Source organism: Nanorana parkeri, unplaced genomic scaffold (genome assembly GCF_000935625.1).
Source record: "Nanorana parkeri isolate BGI_ZX_2015 unplaced genomic scaffold, ASM93562v1 scaffold107, whole genome shotgun sequence".
Taxonomy (NCBI): Eukaryota; Metazoa; Chordata; class Amphibia; order Anura; family Dicroglossidae; genus Nanorana; species Nanorana parkeri.
The window spans coordinates 850556-867345 of record NW_017306375.1 but is presented as its reverse complement, the minus strand read 5'-3'; the positions used below and the strand labels follow the sequence as shown (position 1 = coordinate 867345).

The 16790-nt window shown below is 41.7% G+C and overlaps 1 protein-coding gene across 1 annotated transcript; it reads right to left on the bottom strand.

Moving 5' to 3' along the window:
- Positions 1-378: 378 nt before the first annotated feature.
- Positions 379-16409, bottom strand: PCYOX1L (prenylcysteine oxidase 1 like). Its single transcript, XM_018553045.1, has 6 exons — positions 16285-16409; positions 12784-12990; positions 11745-11919; positions 9366-9577; positions 4171-4311; positions 379-1259 (listed from the first exon to the last, which is right to left on the bottom strand). Exons 1-6 carry the CDS (start codon positions 16367-16369, stop codon positions 592-594), a joined length of 1488 nt encoding a protein of 495 aa, XP_018408547.1. The 5' UTR covers positions 16370-16409; the 3' UTR covers positions 379-591.
- Between the last annotated feature and the right edge of the window lie 381 nt (positions 16410-16790).

The following is a 16790-nucleotide window of genomic DNA, read 5'->3' as shown; positions in this document are numbered from 1 at the left end:
CATAATGTTTCCACTGATCCCATAAACATACCAGGATAATTGTATAAAGATTTCCATTTTGCAGGAATTCTCGCACCCAAACATCATGCCTGTTTTTCTGGGACACAATACAATAGCTTAGAGGTATGGCTTTGTAGCAAAGCATAAACATGAAATTGCTTTGGGTGGGAATGATTTAAAAAAATATGAGAGCGTAATGTAAATGATTGAGTTTTATAAATGTGAAAAACATCTGATTAGATGAAAGTACCCTAAAAATAAACTGTGTGCTGTACACACACATGTCAATGGACACAAATACAATTTTTTGGAAGTGAATGTCCATTGAACATACAAATCATTTCCAGTTTACCAAACCGCAAAATTAAAGCCTTTTTAAAACTGAAAGAGAGTGATTAAAAGTTAATGAGTTTCCTGTTGCTACATAAGGTTCTTTATTTCATTGCTTCAGCCACTATAAGATATGGAGTTCCATCTCTCCACTGTCCAGTAGAGAACATACAAATGCACAGTTGTGATGTCGGACTTATCCAGTGTTAGATGCATAATGCCATGGCAAAGTGTCGATAAACCATTCTATGGCAGTTCGATTTAAAGTTCAGTCTTCAGTTTGTGCATCAAATCTTGCTGGTCTATTTTCTCAGTGAGCTCAAACCATCGGTTGAAAGCCAGCAAAGCCACGTTTTTTGCTGCCACGGCAATCATCTCCATTGAGCTGGCCGCCCACTCTGCACCACTCAGGTAATACAGACTGTCATGGAGCATGATGGGAGGAAGTGATTTGAGGGAACTGGCAGTGCCGTAGTTCGGGAATGCCTGCCACTCGATGACCTGAACAGAGTAATAGGACTTAAAGAGAGTCTTCAGCTCCTTCCTGTCCAAAGGCCGTGAAGAAAGCACTCGCCAAACCCCAGCTTCCTGTGGAGGTTTGCGTCGGTAGCCAACAGACACGTTTACTGGGCACAGGCTTTCTAGGATGTGAAATATAGCATCGGGGCTGTCTGTGGAGAGGATACTAGCGAATGGAAACAGCTTAGGATCGGTGAAGCCAAAATAGGAAGAATTGAGATAGCCGTGGACAATGGACGTCACCACACGATGGTAAGACCATATGTGTTCTGGAAGAGTAGGTTGGAAGTTCAGAAAGGAGATAGGGAAGCCTGTTTTTTGTAATGGAGCAGCTATAATCACCACATCATAGTAATCAGAACCCAGGGTCCCATCTCTTTCATACTGTACTTCATATAGGGGCTTCTTTTCTGGAAGGAAAAACAAACAATGCAAATGATGTGAAAGTCCTGACCACTTTGTATATTGTTTGGGAGTGATCCTAGGCACTTGAGCTCTACCACAATAAAGTTACCATATACAGAAATGTTGTACTATTTGCCAACATGATTCTGACTAAAAATATTAAATGCATGGTGCAAATAATAAAACACCAACTGCTGCAGTTTTGTATCCATTAAAACCAAATACATTTTAATGTAAGTACCTGAACAGCCTCCAGTAATTCCCTTTACAGCAGAACATCCAGTAGACTGGGATAGGGAGGGGGCACTAGGAGCCAATCAGGCTCTGCTGCAGGCGCGCGATACCTCAAAAAACGATAATACCCAAAATTGGCCACAGGCGACGCTTTAAAAGCTTTTACCGCTCATCAGTTTAGTGTTATCAGTGATTGATGGCCCTAAAATGATTGCTCTCACTGCGACGTTCGCGGCGATATGTAACGTGTGTAGCGCAATTGTTGTTTTCGCGCGCTGGTGCACCGGACGCATATTTACGTTTATATGTGCGTAAACGTGGGTGTGGGGGAGTTAAACATTTTGTTTTGTTTTTTTACTTTTTTTATATATGACTTTTATTTTACTTTTTTATATATGACTTTTTATTTTTTTTAACTTTTTTATATGTGACTTTTATTTTTTTTATTTATATTTTTTGCACTTATTGTTATTGCTATTATATAGGGGGATAATAATCCCCCTATATAATAGCAAAGGCACACTGACAGGTCCTCTTTATGGAGACATTATGGGTCTCTAGGACCCCTGATGTCACCTGTGGACCCCAAAAGAAGCTGATGAAGCAGAGATCTGCTTCATCAGCTTCTTTTCTCTGGCTATAGCAGCCAGATGACTGACAGGTGAATGCGGAAGTTATGTAATACACATCACTTCTGCATTCACAGCCCGGAGGGAAGTCAGCAAGGAGCTGATCTCCCTTCCTCTTCCGATCGTCTATATGTGAAACACCCGGTAACGGGTGTTTGCATTGCACGGGACTTATCTGCCCGTGCGCGCCCGCTAGGGGGCGCGCGCGAGAAGAAAAAAAATGCCGTCTGGAGACGGCAACCCGCCAATGCAGCAGTGCAGTCCGTCCATTTTTTTTTCAACATCATACCGACGTTCGCTCACTTCTCGATCCTGTCATGGCTCTCTGCCGTGCCAGGGGAGGGGCTGGATTCCCCCCTCCGATCCTCCAGCGCTGACTGGCGGAACGGACGGGGGAGGAGCCATTACAGCTGGCTCTGCCTCTAAATAGGCAGAGCCAGTTGTCACTCACGCAGCTGGACGGATCCAGACATAATTGTCGGGATGCGCTTCAGCTGCAGCGTCTCAGTATACCGCAAGCTGTAGCTCACAGTATACTGAGCTTAGGGGGACGGGAGGACGCTAGTTTGTGTCCTCCCGTTACCCTAAAGAGAACTATGGGGAAAAGCCCTAACCCCATAGTTCTCCTTTAAGGTACTTGAATGCATTTATAAGATTTAACTCCTGAGTTTAGTGTCACTTTAATAATGATCTCTGGTCATCCACTTTGACCTCAATAATAAGAAAAAAAAACATGAAGGGTTTTACTTTCTCCCCTTTTAACTATTTGGTGATAATCTGTTATAAAGATATTGGAATATGTTGAAGAGTATATTGCCTTCACATCTGGATTTAAAGAAAGTTACAGCAAAATCACTGTCACCTTGCTTTGGTATTGAACTGTACCAGTCCATCCATTGTATATTTGCTGTGAGGAGCCAAGATATATAGCTGCCCCACAGCAGCATTTCTAAATCATTTAAATTAAGTTCTCATATGGTTACATGTTATTCCAGCTTTATTAGGGCATACTGTATGTGGGGAAGTACAAAGGTGCAGAGCCATCCCGCACTAATATAGCAGGATTAAAGCTCCCTCTGCTGGACAATCTGAGCAATGAGAATCACAACAAAAAATCTGTATTTATAAATGTGTCTAATTGTATAATAAAATTATATTGATCATTGTCAGAACACTAATAATCTTATATGTGGCTTTTGAAAAGAATGCATAGGAATCTACTGTGCTTTACACCCTAAAACAGCCTTATTCAACCAGGGTTTCCACAGAAGTTGCTAGGGGCACCTTGAGCAGTGAGCAATTTCTGACTATCCACTTAAGTAGAATTGAAGCCAAAACTTTTTTTTTTTCAGTTTTGGATAGAGCGAACTGCAGTTCAACATTTTTACATTCAATATACACTTAGGGAAAAAATAATCCTCTGATTATTATCTGAGTAGAATATTGAGGTTACAAATGATTGCAAATGAGCAAACAATGAGGCCCGGCAGCGGGAAACGTGAATAGAACCCTGGGCAGCATCACTAGAGGGATCTCCAGCAGGAGGAAGGAGGTCCTGATTTCTCTGCATAGATCTTTAGTCAGACCTCATTTGGAATACTGTCTCCTGTACCGCAGACCTCACTTACAAAAAGATATTGATAACACAGAATGAGTCCAGAGATGGGCAACAGAAATGGTGAAAGGTCTGAGGGATAAATTATATTAGGAGAGATTGCAGCAGGGACATGCGGTCAGGGGAGGCAGAGCCTCACCTAGTATTATGAAGAAAAAAGGTGTCAGCTTCAAGTCTGAAGCTGACAGCTTTTTCTCCATTCAGAGCAACTTGTTACAGGTTACAGAGCAGCTACCTACTGTGCCACACATGTTTACCACTTATCAGTGGATATTTAATGTCAAGAGTTGTATTTTAAAGGTTAGATCACAATGTAAATTCTTTTAAATGCCAAAACTCCACTCAGAGTTCCCTGCATTATCAAACTAAAACTGCCCGGTATACTGTCCAGCACCTAAAAATGGATCAAAATAAATATTAAAAGAACAAATAATGTACCTGAGCTGTGTAGAGACACTGCTATCACTCTGGCATGGATCACATTGGCCTTCGTAAGCTTTAGCAAACCTGAACATATCAACTTATTACCTCCTTCCACAGCCCACATATTTCCTTGGGCTCCTGCCAAAGACATGGCTCCTAGGGAAAGCACACAAGAACACACCAAAACATTTATTTACAGGTATGTTAGCTGCTTGAAAATCATATAAATGTGTGTCAAATCTAAAACAATCAGTAAACCATATACATACCCACAAAAATTATAAAATGCATCTCTATGTGAATAGATATTACTACAGGGTCCATTCATTAACGTGTAAGGTTTATTGAACAGATCAGCTACATTTATCGCATGTATACTACCGATGTTTACAATATTTTAAATGGCAAAGTCAATTCCATAAAAACATTATAAATAAATAATATAAATTATTTTTTATTGGGGAGATTCACCTTTTCTATTTGTCCTGGTGAATATTGTAGCTTTAGGACAGGAAGTAAAGGGAACTCTACCCACACAGGGGATTCAACCTTTCGCTTAGCTAAGACTGGAAAAAAAAAAGGTCTGGTTATTAACTTTTGCTCCCCTCCCCAGTGCAAAATGCAGCAAAACAATAAGAAAAGTAGGGGAAAAAAGTTAATATAATATAGTTACCTTTCCTTTGGCTTCTGTACTTCAGGGAGTGACATCACGCTCCTTCCAGTAATTCTGAGTAGCCCAAACTTCAAGAGATGTCACCCAAACACAATGCAGAAGTGCGTGTGAGATTTAGGCTACTCAGCATTCCCCTAGAAAGTCATTGGAAGGATGGTGATGTCACCCATGTCTATGTAGGCAAAATCTGGGGTAAAGGTAAATATAATAACATTTTACAGTATTTTGGCATGCAGAGAGGGGAACACAGTAAATAAGTGGGCTTTGCCTGTTTGGTGCAAGGCCCACTTTAAAGTGTATTCCAAGCCAAAAACATTTCTTTTTAGTTTTGGATAGAATAGGGAAAGCATGACAACCCAGTCTGTTTTCTTCTATTATCTGGGGCTCCCGTAAAGAGAGTTCCACTCACTTCCCCTCCTGCAAAAACTTTACAGACAGGAAGTAAGGGGAGCTATCAAACAGCAACACAGCCTAAATAAAAAACACTTGTCTTTAGTAGAGTAGAGGAGAGCTTGTACCCCCCGTCAGATTTTTATTTCTGCCGGTGTCCCTGTTGCAGATTTTCCCTCACTTTCTGTATATTGAAACCTGTCAGCAGAAGAGGAAGTAAGGATAAATCTCTCAAACAAGTACCAGATAGCAATAAGCATCAGGCAGGGATTCTAATCCTTCTACACTCCATCCAAAACTTAAAGTGACATTAACCAGTTGACATCCGCGCTGTTAAACCCCCTTCCCAACCAGGCCATTTTTCAGTATTCAGCGCTGCGGTACTTTGACTGACATTTACTCCGTCATGCAGCGCTGTACTGAAATTAATTTTATACCCTTTTTTGGGGACAGAGAGAGCTTTCTTTTGGTGGTATTTATTCACCACTGGGGGTTTTTATTTTTTACTATATTAAGGAAAAATTACCGAAATTTTACAAAAAAAACAGTTTCCCCTATATTAAATGATAAAACATTTATTATTACCCAATTTTTTGGTAAAATATAAAAGACGGGGTCACGTCGGGTAAAAAGACACCAAACATATCAAGTCTTAAAATTGTGTGCGCGAGCGAAACCTCAAAAAGTTCAGCTTCTTTTCTCTGGCTATAGCAGCCAGATGACTGACAGGTGAATGCGGAAGTTATGTAATACAATTACATAATTTTGTAATAAAATTATTGCTCTCACTGCGACGTTCGCGGCACAGTGGGGCTGCGGATCCCGGGATTGAAGGTGAAGGGTCAGGAGGACCGCAAAAACGAGCACATATAGATGATCGGCAGGCTATAGAGCCGCCGATCGTCTATATGTGAAACACCCGGTAACGGGTGTTAGCATTGCACGGGTCTTTTCTGCCCCTAGCGGGCGCGCACGAGCAGAAAAAAAATGCCGTCTGGAAACGGCAACCCGCCAATGCAGCAGTGCCGTCCGTTTTTTTTACAACGGGCGGACGGCAACTGGTTAAAGGAGAGCTATGAAGGGAGTGCTTTTCACTCACCTCATAGTTCTAGCCGACCTGTGACAATGAGACTGTCACAGGTCGGCTCAGTAGATCGGGAAGTGAGCGAACACATATCGGCGTTCGCTCACTTCTCGATCCTGTCAGGAAGTGGGCGGGGATGTGGATGTCGGGAGGACGTCATCCTGTAGTACTGGCTCAGTTCGGGAGCGCGCACACAGACACCATGTAACATTCCAGAGAAGAGGCAGTCAACTGCAAAACGGAAGTTCTCCCCAGCATGAGAAGAGATAAGGATTTAAAAGGAAGAGCAGCAAAGAGAAGGGAAACAACCATGGATTACAGTAAGGCACACATTACAGTATTGGTTTATGTTAAAAAATCTGAGGGTTTAATGTCACTTTAATAAAAATCGTTTTGGCTTAACCGACATAAGCAAAGAATGGAGCCACTTTTTGAGTAGATAAAACAATTCACAAGCAAAAAATAGAAGAAAAAAAAAGTATTTAAATTGGTTTTTTTAAGAACAGTAAAAGAAGTTGTATTAGTGAACTGCACTTTTTGTTAATTATTCCACTTAGACACTGAAGAAATAATGACATTTCTTACAACAGAGCCATCACATATTTCACTAAAACAAACCCCTAAGCAATGTAAAGGTGACACCTAACATCTTAAGAGTTTTATCTCAAGTGCAAGGTCTTTGTAATGTAGGTTAAAAGTCAGGCTAATGACTGCAGGCAATTTGTTTAGGATTACTAAAGCCAGGTAATGTCTATGCTAAGTATCTTTTCTCACTGTGCTCAGCATCCGATAAACAGAGCCTTAGAAATAGCTGTAAAACCCTGTCTAGAGTCATAGGGGATGACTGTATTTATTATGAAGCTGCTAAATAAAGTTTGTAATTCCTTGCTTCATCAGGTCAGCTGATCAGAAAAAGCATGAGGTGGCCTTTAAATAGTAAGATCAATAGTGGAAAAAAAAACAAGGCATAAAAATAAAGCACCGCTTCTCCAAAGCATTAGCCGGGTGCTCACCAGCAGGAGTGTGTCCTTTCTCTAAGCAAACAGGTATATAGTAAAGGAAGAATCCGGCTACACTCCATTCCACATTGAATCAGTTTATTGAAAATTCATCAATGACACTGAGTCCTGCCCGAGGTCCAGCCCCAAAAAACAACAACTTAATTGCTTAAAGTGTAAAGGTGGCCATACACTGTACAACCATTGCAAGACCTTAGTCTTGTGATGGTTGTAAAGTGATTTAAAAAACGTACGATCTGCCCATCTTGGACAGGCAGATCGTACTCTCGATCATCGCAAGCCCGCCCCCCTGAGGGGCGGGCTTACGATGACTGCAATGAGGGGCGGGCTTAAGATGATTAAGGTTTACTGATCAAACTGTCCATTTAGTTTAACTGATAAACACTCCCTTCATAGGTATGTAAACCCTAGCAAAGAACGTTTCTTATTTACTCCCTTTTGGTCTGTTCAATATACAAAAGAAAGTGGTATATCTGTTTAATAAGTGCAAACAAATACTCATTGATCCCGCTAGAAATATTATCAGCTGATAACTTCCTGCACTCTCTGCCTCTGCTAACAATTACTATTGTTCCAAATTATGTCTTTGGACTACAGAACCTCACAACTGCCATGTTATGGAGAGAAGGAGAAGTGGAGATGTTTACAATGCTGTCCTATTTCTGCTGTCTTGATATTTTAGGAGTTTGCATATAAAAAGGTAATCTGTGATATACACATAGGTATTTTTTCAGTATCTCCAACTGTGAGGGATCTGCAATAAGACTTTACAGCGCTTGTTAGGGGTAGTGTATTAATAGAGAAATGTTGTAAATACAACTAACATCTTTTTTCTTTCAAGACTTTAATTATAAGGTGAGTAAGTGTTGTCACCCTTGGACAGAAGGTGTGCTGTTGGCAAAACCACCATGTGAAGAAGAACCTGAAAAAAGAAAACTAATAAAGCCACCACATCTAAGGACTGGTAAACTGCAATGTATTTCATTTTTGTTGTTGGGTTTTGATACACTGTAATCATTATTCTAAGGACTGCATCGCTGCTTGTATTGTCAGCTTTGCAGAGGAAGAGGCTTGTTATCTAGTAATTATATATATGCCATAATGGCACACTAATAGGGCTGCCACTAATGATTACTTTCATAACCGATTAGTTGGCCGATTAGTTTTTTAATTAATCGATTATTCTGATTAAAAAAATTAAATACATGCCATCCTTAATTTGAAATTAAATACACAAATGCATTGCTACAAACATAAAGTTTACTTCAATTTTTTGCAATTGCACTGCACTGGAGCGCACAGTATTGCTGTACTGTGCGTTCCAGTGCAGGTGATCACACTGTGAGCCGGAGGCGCGTTTGGGGTGCCATTGAAATGAATAGCACTGCAATGCACCTCCAGCAGCAGAATTTGTCAGTCCAAAAAAGAAAAGGACTTTTTCCCCACCTTTATAATGTAAAAAAAAATAATTGTATTGAAAGCACATGGTACTTGAATAGCTTCCATTTAAAATTGCAATAGCAGGCTGGCTATTGCACACGCCCACTGCTTGCTGTGCCCTCCTCCCAGCATGGAGGCGAGAGCTAGGGGATCCAACCAACTAATCGATAATGAGAATAGTTGACAACTATTCTTATAATCAATTAGTTGGTTGCAGCCCTAGGCAACTTATTATAAGGTTTGCCTTTATATTTTCAGGACTTCTGATTATCTCTGCAAGTCCAGAAAAACAAGAAAAGAAAAAGAATCAATTAAAATTGCCCATATTTATACCATTTTCATGCAATGTATACTGCAATTTTGCTTTACTCTTGCATTCTTTTTGTATTATGTGAAGCATCCATGACACTTTGTTTGCAATACATATATAGTTATCTAATAACATATCCTAGCTTTGCTTGCATGCTTGTTGACAGTCTGTGTATAACTGACTAGGCCAGATGGTTTCTCCCTTTAGGCGAGAGGGGGTTGTCCTTCCTGTTTCTCACAATAAAAAGTGTGTGTAATATGGTCTCATGAAATATATCTTGAATGTAAAACTCACCCACTAAAGCTGGAATGGACACTGACTGTCCATAGCTGGCCTTTATCACAGCACTGATCACATCATCTATGAAACGCTGCGACACTCCAATTCCCTGCAAAGACTCTGCAACTGACTTCTGGGTCATATTCACAAAATGGTCCCCTCCGAGTGAACGCAGCAATCCCTCCATGCTGGAGAAAGCATACTCATGAGCTTGGTATTTATACACCCTAAAGAAAGCATTATAGGAAAAATATTATATCAAACATTAAATATTTGTATCCATCACATCAACATTTTTTGCTTTGAAAATAATAAACAATAAAGATGGCAGTTGAAAAGTCTATGGGGGATAAAGGACTGCTGCCCAACTGTGGAATTAGTTCCAGACTTGTTGCTGATCATCAGCCAATAATACATTCAGGGGAATTTATCAGAGCTGAAGCCGCCAGAACCTTGAGCAGTTGCCCTTGGCAACCATTCAGCTTCTATCTTTCCTTTTAAAAACTCAACTGAACAAACTGAAAAGAGAAGCTGATTTGTTGATATAGGCAACTGCTACGGATTCTGTCTGTCCTAAATTCCCTTCATTGTTTTGGCCTATATGTTCAGTGAAAGTGCAGCTTCAGCAGTCAAAGCACATGGCATCGTATGCACCCAGCTCTGCAACAAATGATGTGTGTACAATTGTATTTACTCCTTACATGTAAAATATTAGTGACACAAAAAGAATAATAAGCCAAAAGATTTAACACTGTTTTAGTTTAACATGGCTTTGTCTTTTAATTTTCAGCAGTGTCTAATGCAGTCCTCAAAATATTTATTTATTTATTACAGGTATTTATATAGTGCTGACAATTTACACAGCACTTTACAGCTTAAGTCAAGAGCCAATCAACCTTCCGTCATGTCTTTGGACTGTGGGAGGAAACCAGAGTACCTGGAGGAAACACACACAAGCACAGGGAGAACATGCAAAGCCCTTGCAGAGAGTGTCCTGACCATGAAACTACTCTTGATCTAACTGAAAACCTGTACTTACAAAATAAAGAGGCTGTCAAAGCTAACCTGTATTTCTAGAAGAAAAAAAAGCTATCTGTTTGGTGGTCATGAAAGCCCAGTAGCTTCAATTGTATCTTTCAGTAAATGTATAAGTGTGCATGAAGATATTCCTTAAAACAGTAACAGTATTTTTTTTTTTTAGCAAAGCTCTACCTTTTCGAGCTTCACTCGATGACTTTGCCTAGTCAGATATGATGATGTCATTAGTCTTCTGATGGCAGTATTTCCTCAGTCTCTTCTCCCCCAGTGATCACTCAAACTGTACACTGCAACTTTGCAGCAGGTCACAAGGTGAACTGCTCATCTGCGTCAGACATTTGTGAACACAGCCAAGAACTGCACAGACATCAGTAATGACCTGATATTGTCATCTTTGAGCCAGTATGTCAGTCCAAGATGTAGATGCTGGCTGATGAACAAAGATGCCTCTGCTCTTGTGGACAATACCAGATGGAGGTATATATATATATACACACACACATATATACACACATACATATATATAAATATACACACACACATATATACATATACACACACACACATACACACTAAACTCCCAGTTATCTGGCACCCAAGGGGATCGGTAGGTACCGGATAACTGTAGTTTCTGGTTACTTAAGAGTTAATAGTAACTCTCAAGCAACCACTCCATGGGTTCCTAGCTTCTGCAACCGTCAGGTAAATGTCAGCAGCCTGGAGCAATAGCTAGACTGCTGTTGGCTATTTCAGATTGCAATAGCAGGCTGGCTATTGAAGCCACACCCACTGATCAAAGGAGCAGACCTGAGAATAAAAGTTGTCTCTTAGTATTGCACCTCTGCTCAGTGGGCGGGCACAACAGCCAGCCTGCTATTGGCTAATGCAATTTAAAATAGCCTATAGCAGGCTGGCTATTGAAACCCATTGTTTACATTCTGCTGCCGATCGCAGAATCTAGCCGCTGGCTAATAAAAATTTTAAGACTCCCCGTTTTTATCAAGCAACAGCACAACATTTTTTTTTTTTTTAAATCAAGGACAGATTATATCCTCAATTTGTTTTTGCTGGTTGCTTGAGAGCGCCAGTTGTTTGAAAGCCGGATAATGGGGAGTTTACTGTATACATATACTTCCAATACCTTCTCAGGCATTTGCCTGGAGCAAGTATGCAGCTCAGAGGTTCTGACTTCAATCTGACCTAATCTGAATGTTTTTTTTTAGTTTAGAGACTCAAAATACTGATGCCAGAGATGAATCTTTTTTTGAAGAACAATAGTGGCAGTCCGTGTATTTCCCTTAAGTATAGGTTTTCTGCACAAGTAAACATACGTGACCTTTTCTTCAGATAACAAACCTCAAGAACTTTTCCATGACTTCTTCTACCCACATTTGAAGCCTCAGAAAACTGATCCCATAGTGCCACCAAAGTCGGAAAAGATTAAGGAGATACCAGTCGGTCTCTTCTAGAACCAGATTCCCTCCATTGAAAATAGCGCTCTTTCCAGCCACCTCTCTGCGATGTTTCAGCCCTGCATTAAGGAGAAATGACAAAGGATGAAATTCCAATAGCTGACCTGAACAGTCAATACAAATGATTACAGTTGCACATATGTGTAATCATAACTGTCTACATATACAGTCCCAACATATTCTACAGTGCTATTAGAAATGAAAGGAGAACTATGAGTTGAGTGAAAATCACTCATCCTCATACTTAGAGCTGACGTGTGACAATTAAATGGTCACACGTCGGCTCAATAGATCGGGAAGTGAGCGAACACATACCGTCGCTCACTCACTTCTCGATCATCTCCCTGCAGTGAGCGGTGACTGTCAGTCCCCGCTGAACTTTGGGTCACGGGAGGACGCTGGTATATGTCCTCCCGTGAACCATAAGAGAACTATGGGGAAAAACACTTACCCCATAGTTCTATTTAAGGAAACATACAATACAAGGAGAGTGAAAAGGGTAAGACACCCCTCTTAAGTCAGACCTTGCTAAGTCAATGATATCTCTTTGTGTTTTATAAACGATGTGGAAGTTCTGGTATCGGGGTAAGTATGGAAGCATTTATGCGAGTACTAGTACTTGCCCAAATGCTCAGTATTGGTGCATCCCTAGTATCATGGCATGCATGTTTCAGCTAGACAGACCCCAACAGTGCTGAAATGTGAATGGGCTCCACTACATATGCAGTCCACAACAACATGCACTGAGAAAACAAAATATTAATTTATACTGGTGAAACACACTCCCTGGGTCTAATCTGCAAATATATTGTTGTGATTTAAACGTTGTTGAAATGTACAGAGCAGCCAGCTAGACTGTTGGAAATAACAGAAGGACAGGACGCATAACTGGAGCAGTAGACACATAAAGAAGACAGGCTCACCCAGCAGCTTGACAAAGTCCTGCATATGTAAGTTTAATGAGTGAATAGAAGGGCTCCCAGACTCATATTGCTGACTGTTCACTGTCAGGGTGGCCAGCCGGCCTCCAACCCGCTCTGCCTCATACACATCGATCTGCACCTGAGGTCCGAACTGGTGGTGAAGGAAATATGTGACTGCAGAGCCTCCAATGCCAGCACCGACAACAGCTAAAAAACAGAAATAACATTTCACAGGTTCAATATGCAGGATTCACCATCATACCTTTTAGTAGTACAATGTGAACTCCAGGCAGACATAAAAGACACAGTCAAGCAGTTCTGTGACCATTAATACTTTATAAAATGTAATTGTTTTTTTTTATTAGAGCAGCGGAAGTACCTGAATTTGACCTGGTATCAGCCTGTTCAGCAATCTCTGTACAGCAGAGCTCAGGCTGGGAGCGGGAGAAGCTGCACAATGAGCCAGTTAAAAAAAGATGGGCTGACCAGGAGCACGCTCATAGGTGGAAAAAACATAGTGACAGAAAGATAAGCTCATCAGTCTGCTGCTTCTCCTTTACTCTCCAGTCACCTCTGAGTGTTACTTAGCTGCAGCAGAGAAAAAGAATGAAGTCTCCTGTCTTTCCACATTGGGCTGTACTGTGTAAATCTCAGAACTGGATGGACAGGAATAGAAATCCTTTGGCAGGTAAAATAGCTCTCTTAGGGCCCGTTCACACTATAGCAGTGAGCTGCATTTTTCTGCACAGGATGAACGCAAGTAACCGCTAGGGCACACAGAAAACAATTGTTTACACTACAGAATGGGTAGTGCGCTGCTGTGCAGAGAAAAAAAAAATTCTGCGCACAATGGACCATGCCACCGACCAGCAGAGAACTGTATCATGCGAGGAATGGAATGTTCACATTAGGGATGCACCAATACCGTTTTTTTGGTATCGAGTATGAGTACCAATATTTATTTTTTTCGGTACTCGCCGATACCGAGTACCAATACCGATGCCATGTGCCCCAATTATCAGGAAGTCGGGCGGTGGATTATGACCCATCGCCGGGCTTCCTGATTGCCTGGGAAGCCGGCGTTCTATCGAAAGAACCCCCGGCTTCACTTGCCGAGGCTGGATGGCTTCCTGGCCAATCGGGAAGCTGGGCAGTGGGTCATGAGGTGCTGTCCGGCTTCCTAAATTGGTCATGAAGCCAGGCTGCCTAGCAACAATTGAAGCTGTCTTCTTAGCCAATCAGGAAGCCGGCCGGCACATCATGGCCTGTCTTCCAGGTTCCTGATTGGCTAGGAAGCAGGCTTCACTTGTTGCTAGACAGCCTGGCTTACCGACCAATCAGGAAGCTGGGAGGCGAGTCATGACGTGCCGCCCGGCTTCTTGATTGGTTAGGAAGCCAGGCTGCCTATCAACCAGTGAAGCTGGCTTCCTAACCAACCAGGAAACCAGGAGGTTGGTCATAACCCACCACCCGGCTTTCTGATTGGAAAGGAAGCTGGCTTAATGCTCCCTCGGCACTGCCGGTCAGATGGAGATCTCCCTCTGACCGGAAGTTCCAGTATCAGAGGTACGTATCGGAGCATTTGGGCAAGTATGAGTACTCACCCAAATACTCGGTATCGGTGCATCCCTAGTTCACAGGGTACACTACCAATAAAGTTTTTTTTTAAATGTAAACAATGACAGCCCTGATACACCGGACACTGCCGGAGCTGCCGCTAAAAGGTTTTGGCAGACAGGCTAGTGTGAACGGGCCCTTATATGTATTTAATTTGTGTATTTAGTTGTATGCCTGGAGTTCCGCTTTAACATGCTGTATTCCCTTGTGATTTATTTAGGCCGGCAACAAGAAAATAAATATTTAATGCAGCAGACTGCTGTCAGCGCCATTGACATCCACCTGTTTTATATATCCAGGGAGCTTTACTGTGGCCTTTAAATAGAAATTCCAAACTAGGAAACCACTGAACTTCTAATGCTATCCACAAAAGAGCTGCAACTGTGGTAAAAACTCAACGTGACCCTGAGGTGAAAACAAATATTCTAAACTAAAGCCATAAATGTTATGAAGAGGACGCCATAAGATTTCAGAGCCCCCTTAGGTGATAGTCAGTATCTGCATAGGCAGCCCTCTTAGGCCTTGCCCCTAGAATTGTGAGCTGGGTGCACCTATTCCCCCATTCCTGGAAATTGGGATTGTGCGTGGTGGGTGTGGGCGCGCTCCCGCAGCATACTGGTGACTACTCATGTAATTGTGCAGTTTCTGCAGTCTATTATGACATACTTTCAGAGCCCTGGTGCCCAACCTGCAGCCCGACGACCACCTGTGGCCCTTTGGTGTTTAAAGTGTGGTCTTCGGGCCCTAGGAATCATCAGAGGATTACATATAATAAATATAATATTCAATCCTTTATTCGACATCAGGGGCCACACCTGATGCCCCCTATTAGTTGACAGCCACTGGCTTAGAGGGATAGCAGCGTTCTTATTTCTTAGTGGTAGTAATCACATGATTAAAGTAATGGCAGAACGGTCTTATTAGAAAAGATTTTGAAAAATTCCATGAAGTGCACTATTTCGACCTGTGGCAATATCTTAGGACAGAAGAAGATAAGTACCTGCAGAAAAAGTGATCTAATCCTGGTAATGTACACTATATTTCCCAAACTAAATTGGAGTTTTACTTGGAAGGTATCCAAACATAAAACGTGCACTGATTTATCCTAGAGATTATAAAAAAGGAGGATAGTGGGTAGAGATATTTGCCAGCACGTAGCTGACATCCTTCCCGTTAATGGCAAAGAGAAAAACAACCAACTATTAGCCAAGTACAAACATGTATTCATGATGAATGGATGGATGGATGGATAGACAGATAGATTAGATAGATAGATGGACAGAACTACTCTTTCTTCACTTCCAGTCCAAATAGAGTCACTAGGAAATGGGAGAAGCATTCTGCATACCTCACTGGCCGCGACAAGATACTTCTATTTACAATAATTCTATTGATAGATAATAATATTTTGCTGGCCTGCATAGGGTGTGAATGCAATCTTATGTATCCATCCCATGTAGAAGATTTTCCTGTTCAGGAGGTTAGACCAATTTAGAACAAGAGCTTCAGCATCACTCTGTACCCTTTTGTATGTACCCATGTAGCCTAATACACTCTTTATGTGCCAGGCACTGAACAGACAGTGAGCTCAGGCACGACTTCCAATCCAATTTTTATATTTACAGCAGTGGGGCCAAATCAAATTTCCAGGAAGAGGGGAGCAGAATATATTTTCATCTGGCCAACAAGTGAGATGGTGACTGCTCTTCTTCTATGCAGTGCTCAGCTGATTGAGAACGTTTTTGTTTCTATTACATGTTGTCAATTATAAGTACTACAGATGAGTGATGATGGTTTGTGACCTATCTCCATGTCCAAGCTTAGGATGCAGCATGCAGAGCAACGTATGGGTAAATGAAGGCACGCCTGTGTCCGCCCCTTTACCTATCCTGCCAGGCGGATCTGGGGGCCCCGGCTGGCCGGCACACAGCTGGTACAGGAGAACACACACCAGGATGATCAGGGCCATGCTGCAGAGGATGCGACAACGAAGCTCAACTCTATCCTCTCCGACCAATCAGAAGCTAGAACGGGAGAATGGCTACAGGCAGGATCGAGGCTTGGAACGCAAGCAGTGCCGCGAGCCTCACTGCGCATGCGTACTACATACTGCGCTTGTCATCGTTGAGCAGGTGCACTCAGTACAGGGAGATGGCTTGTCTTATTTTCATGGTATTGGTATCCCTAAATAACTGATAATAAACCTGTAAAGAAATAGGGAAGCCGCAATTGTTGATTTGACCATTAAAGACATATTAAATTATCAGTTTACAGCTGAATTCAAGTAAATTGTATATGTTTTTTGTTATATAGTCACATCATTCACCTCCAATGAAGTGTATCCTATGTGTCGATGGCTGCTACTTACTATACAAATCCTTCCTTCAGTG

What these genes read in the sequence shown, in the direction of transcription:
- PCYOX1L (XM_018553045.1), bottom strand. Translation starts at nt 16,369, where the DNA reads ATGGCCCTGATCATCCTGGTGTGTGTTCTCCTGTACCAGCTGTGTGCC. An exon ending in GGACTTTGTCAAGCTGCTGG is followed by an intron (nt 11,920 to 12,783) that starts GTGAGCCTGTCT and finishes TCCTTAATGCAG; the next exon opens with GGCTGAAACATCGCAGAGAG. An exon ending in GTCCATTCCAGCTTTAGTGG is followed by an intron (nt 4,312 to 9,365) that starts GTGAGTTTTACA and finishes TGCTTTCCCTAG; the next exon opens with GAGCCATGTCTTTGGCAGGA.